Source organism: Pteropus medius, unplaced genomic scaffold, assembly GCF_902729225.1.
Source record: "Pteropus medius unplaced genomic scaffold, Ma_sr-lr_union100, whole genome shotgun sequence".
Taxonomy (NCBI): Eukaryota; Metazoa; Chordata; class Mammalia; order Chiroptera; family Pteropodidae; genus Pteropus; species Pteropus medius.
In genome coordinates, this window is record NW_024354499.1 from 9753542 (window position 1) to 9759115 (window position 5574).

Consider the following 5574-nt stretch of genomic DNA (forward strand, 5'->3'; position numbering starts at 1 on the left):
GTGCAGAAATATCAGGACCATGTGGAAACTCATTTCTGAACTCTCCTCTGAATATTCTTTTCTTCTTCAATAAAACAAGGATGTTCTTTTCACTGTGATAGTCAATGATCTTTAGAAAAAAAATATATTTGTATGAATTTAAGTCTCTGGGTAAAGATCTTTGGGGAGTTGAGAGTAGAGAGATACTGAGCAATTGACAATCTTTAAAAGGATAGAATTGAAGAATAAATGTGCACAAAACATTATACAACTAGAAAACTTGTTATCATTCCCATGATAAATTCTGAGTAGCACCTAAGATATCACAAGCATAGTCTGCAGACAGCATTTCTGGTTAACATTTTCTTGATAGGACACCTCTTGGTTGTTACTTAACCAAACTCTGTACAATGTGTATATCCTTCAGTGAAGCATAGTTCAATAAACCAGTGCTCCTTCTCAAGCAGTTTGCCATCCAACCATGGAATGATAAGTACAGATATTAAAAGATATTGGAAATTTTTATAACAATTTCACAGATTACTTTTATATCTGTGAAACAAATAACAAAATATTAGGTATGTATTTTACTGACCTGTTTTTGTTTCATTTTTTATATTTACTTATTTTTATTGTATTTTACAGATATTATTTCATGATAGATTGAAAAATTTTTAATTTAAAATTAGAATTAAAAAAATAAAACTAGTTGTTCTAAATATCATAAGAACCCCTAAAGCTGGTTGGGTCATATCACCCGGCCTTTGGGAAAGTGTGAGCAGTAGAGCAGTGGGATATGTCACCTAAATCCTACCTGTCACCTAAATCCTACATGTCACCTAAATCCTACATGAGCAGGGCTGACACACCTCACAAATATATTGGTAGGATGTATATTTAGTCATTTTCACAGGGACTGGATGAAATTGGGCAGAGACAAGACCGGTAAAGTATCTTCTTCCACCAATTTTCTCCTTCTCAGCATCTTTCTATGAGACTGAAGCACAAAAGACAAGCAATTGCAGGCTACAATTTTTATTATTGCTCTTTGAAAACACAAGTTACATAATTCAGACAAGAATCTGAAATGAGGGTGAGAGGTGGGAAGTTCAGAAGAAGAGGCCAGATTTGGGGTGTAGGGAGAAGATTCTTTTCCTGGGTGAGTCTTCTCACGAGGTCCCATGTCCAGGATGAGATGCATCCCAAATTCTGGTCACTGACCCCACTTGACCTAGTTCTTGAACTTGCAGATATAGGGTAACCTCGCACTGCAGTTATAATCTTTCCATGAGAGATACCCTGGAGAGACAGAAGAGTTCAAGTGAATGGGGCTGGTGGAGCTTGTGATCCAAAGGAGAGACACCTCAGACTCTGCCATGGATTCAAAGCCCCTCCCTCATCTCCACCAAGGCCCCACTCCAGGGAAAGGAGACTCAAAGAAAGGAAGGATGAGAGGAGCTGGGAGAAGCCACACCAACATCGCATTTCCTAGCTCAGGAGGATTTCCTGAAGGTCAGGCCCAGAAATGGGGAATGAGGGGATGAAAAGGCTATCTAGAAGGTAGCTTCCTGTTTCTCACCTGAGTTCCGTGACAGGCTCCCACAGTAGCCGGGGTTTGAGATGGTGGCGGGATTTCTCTCCCAAGCAAGGTAATTCAGCACATCGTCACTACTCCACTCCCACCCGCCTGCATTGAGCTCATAGCCCTATAGAGAAGAGGACAGAGCCAGGTGAGGCTGAATGGCCATTAGAGTTCTCTTTGCATGATCCCCTCAGCTGGATATCTGATCCCCTACTTGGCATCATGGAATTTGGTCTGCTCATCCAGGAGTTGCCATGGAGCTCTCCTCTGGGAAGCTCTCCCTAAATCCTTGCTCCTATTGGCAAATTCCAAAGCCAATAATCACAAAGACTAATGATGGAACCACTCAGAGTAACGTGTTACTGCCTGAGCAATAATTAGTGGCACATTCATGATAACTCTCTGAACCTCAAAAACAACATCGGTTCTATAGCGGAAAATGCATCTTATCTTCCTTTAGAATTCCTCAGCACAGTCTGTGTAGACTCGGTGCAGCTCAGAGAACTGAATTAGAAGATGTCATGTGTCAACTGTGTAAAAGCTTGACAAGAGGCAGATTAGCTTCAATGGGAGATTAGGGTCCTCCACAAAACTGAGCTCTTCAGCTAGCCTCGAGGTCCTCCTTTTTCCCCAGATATCGCCCCCGATCTCTGAGCTCTGGGGTTCTCTAGGGTATTTCTTGGGCAGGCACGGGGGACAGGGAGCGGGCCGGGTAACGAGCTAAAGAGATAACAGAGAGGAGACGTTATCGCACCTTTGTGGGGTCGTGAATCCCAATCCAGATGTTTGAGTAGGCGTTCAAATTGATCTTGACCAGAGAAGCCAGGAAGGATGCCTCAGCCCCACTGAGCACAGACACTAGGAATCCAGAGGGTCGTTTCTGGCAGGCAATCTGTGTGGGGAAGGGAGAGACTGAGGAAGAGCTTGAGATCTCACTGGGAGAAGGGCGGGGCTTAGCTGGGTGAGAAGTGTGTGTGCGCAAAAGATGAGGGTATTCATTTTTGCCCCTGGAAATCTGGGGAATGGAGACCATGCCCTTTCTCTCTGGTCTCTAGCAAACTTTTCCTTATCACCTGTAACTGCGAATGCATCTACTCACATCTGCATCATTCCAGGATTTGGGTGTCATAAACAAGGCATAGCAGTGGGAACGAAAGGCATAGGAGCCTTTGGGACACCTGCTCCGTGGAGAGGAAACTTCCTTCTTGTTGTCTTCACCTGGGGTGGAAGAAAATAAAGGAGAGGGATGGAGTGAAAGGAAGAGTGAGAATTGTGGTTGGAAGGTGACCTTGGAAAATATCTATGAGGCCAATGTTTGGGGAAGTGACACCAAACTCTTGACTACCTCTCTCCATTGTCAGCGTTTTCAGGATTTCTTGATCTTGAACCGACCGCATTAAATGAAGGATCATTTCTTTTCTTTCTACCCTTGTCCTTTGTTGAAAAGTCCAATACTTCCCCACTCTGAGCTGACTTGTTCCCACATTGGGTCCTCCAATCATTCTCTTTCCCCTTATCCCATTACTGATCCTTCATGCTTTCTCTCTTCACCTTACCAACATAAATTCGAGTCCACTGACAAAATGGAAATGATCTCATTCCGATGTTTGTGAAACACTGTGGTGCCTCCCACCACGAGTTACCCCGAAGGAAAGAGTGATGATGGAGGAATTTCAGGCAGCTTCATTGTGTGAGGATATGCCTCAGCATTGCCACATGCATCGCACAGAAGGCTTCCTCCTCTTTTGGCCCTGAGCATTCACGGGGAACCCAGTGCTAGAGGTGGAGACATCTCACCTTGCACCTGAGATAGGAGCACCAGGCAGGAGAACAGCATCCAGGACAAGCTGGGGAAGGCCATGGGAGGCAGCATCGTGTCTGAGACTTGAGGAAGCAATTAGAGATTATTAAAGAAGTTTGATCAGGGAAAAGGCATGCACAGTGTCCTCTGTTCTTCCTCTTGTTTTTTCCTTTGCCTAGTCCCCTAGGAATAAATTGATCTTGGTAACATCTCCCTCCTTTTATGGGTCCAGAAATAATTGGAGAATCTGTATACTCTACTACCCCTGAGACCCAGGACAACACCTGCTGAGTCTCAAAGCTGCTCTGTTCTCCGAGAATAAGAATCCTCATATACCTTCCCCCAACATACATGAGATAAAACCCCGGACACAGCTCCTGCTTACCTGTGTTGCAGGGATCTGCAATGGTTTCTCAGCTCAGAAAAGACTAGCCTTTTATAAGAGGATCTGAGGGTAGGCCTCTGAAATAAATAACGAAAATGTGCAACTGGGACAGATGTCATGGCAAGAACTTGGAACTGGTTCAAAGAGATTCCTGCCATGGGGAGGGGTCTCTTCCCAGCAAAGGCCGGGAGTTGCCACAGCTGTTGTTTCTTTCCTCTTAGGAGGCCCGCACTTTCACCAGGAGCAGGTGGAGTTTGCTCTTTCCCATATCTCTTCCTTTTTTAGGGTCTGTGACACAATGTGGTATTAAATTTTCAAGTGGAAGATATCCTGGAGTAGTTCTTCTGGTTGATATCTCAAGAACTCATTTCTGTAAGTGTACATATGTATTTCTTTCCATTGGGTAGTAAAATTAAATAACTGGTGGATTACAAGTGGAGATGAGTGTGGGAATTACAAGAATCATAGACAGGCATGAGCATAGAAGAAACTAGAGCTAAGAGTGACAGTGATGGTTCAGGGTTGCCTTTTAAACATAGTTGCTAGTTTTAAAGAAGATCATCATTTATTAAGAATCATATGACGAGTCAATAGATGAGCCAAGATCTCAGGAAAATCAGATTAATAAACTTGCCTTGCCAGTCATCTGAGAGATGGAGCTTCCCTGATGGATAATGATAATGTGATAGAATAAGAGGCAATGAAGGAATTTAAAACCTTAGGATGACGACAGTTAAATAAAAGAGGCAGAGCCAAAGGAAAAATGACTAAGAGTTAAAGAGAGGTCAGAACAGGAACTGGATGAAATTGGAAACATGACCTTATTTTGCATGTAAGTTAGACCTCTGCTACATCAAAATACTCCCTGTCCTAGGCTGCTAACAACTTCCTTGCAGGACAGTCATTGGGCTGTTGATGAAAAATCATTTTTCTTACATTCTTATTGAGACAGTTGCCAGCTTTATATGGGGATACTTGGTAAAGTTCCTTAGATTTACTTCTGAGTTGGCAATTTTGGCAGCCATGAGAAGCACATTATGTGGTTCAGGTTCAGTTTCGCCAGTCTGGGAAAAAGTTTTTTTAAAAACCCTGACTCTCATACTGGTATTATAGGCCAGCTTGTATGCAGGTGTCCACGGTAGGAATTCATAATGGGATCAGTCAGTTAAACTCTTAACTGATTCGTGTCCTCAGAATCCAAAAGTTAATAGAACCCACAAATTTTCTAATAAACAGTATAGCCAGCAGTTTCTTTTGTTAAAAAGGAAAAAAAAGAATTACTGCACAAAACATATACAAAAATACGTAAATGCAAAGACATAACTATAGTGAGAGATCAGTGAAAATTAAAGTTTAAAAAATCATATATTATGCAAATATGATAGTTAAGGTGATTTGAGAAGTAACCATGCTGCATTAAAATAATTATTTGCGAAGAAGTGAATAATAGCAATCACAAATCCAGAATGGAGTATATTCTTGAATTTTTGGAAAACTTAGTGTTGTGGAAGAAAGAAACCATTTTAGATTAAAAGAACCTAAAGGGATATAGCAACCTAATCTAGTGAGTAAATTTTAATTGAGTCTTTATTAATAAAGTAAGTCATTTGAGGGACAATTGAGAAATATGGAAATAGACTGATATTTTATAACACAACACTTTTAAATTGTCTTTCTTGTGATGATATTATAGTTAAATGAAAAATTTCCTTATATTTTTTTAATATTTATGGTGAAGTATTTATAAGTATCATGATTTCTGTAACTTGCTTTCAAATTATTCAAGAAAAAGTGTGTGTGTGTGTGTGTGTGTGTGTGTGGTGAAAG

General features: G+C 41.4%; 1 protein-coding gene across 2 annotated transcripts; it reads right to left on the reverse strand.

The window, feature by feature from the left end:
- Positions 1 to 1210: 1210 nt before the first annotated feature.
- Positions 1211 to 3434, reverse strand: LOC120594500 (lithostathine-like). Of its 2 annotated transcripts, XM_039852523.1 has the most exons (5): positions 3359 to 3434; positions 2661 to 2779; positions 2316 to 2453; positions 1559 to 1685; positions 1211 to 1278 (listed from the first exon to the last, which is right to left on the reverse strand). In XM_039852523.1, exons 1-5 carry the CDS (start codon positions 3432 to 3434, stop codon positions 1211 to 1213), a joined length of 528 nt encoding a protein of 175 aa, XP_039708457.1. The 2 variants fall into 2 exon arrangements, with proteins under 2 accessions (XP_039708457.1, XP_039708458.1); XM_039852524.1 differs by lacking the exon at positions 2316 to 2453.
- Positions 3435 to 5574: the final 2140 nt, after the last annotated feature.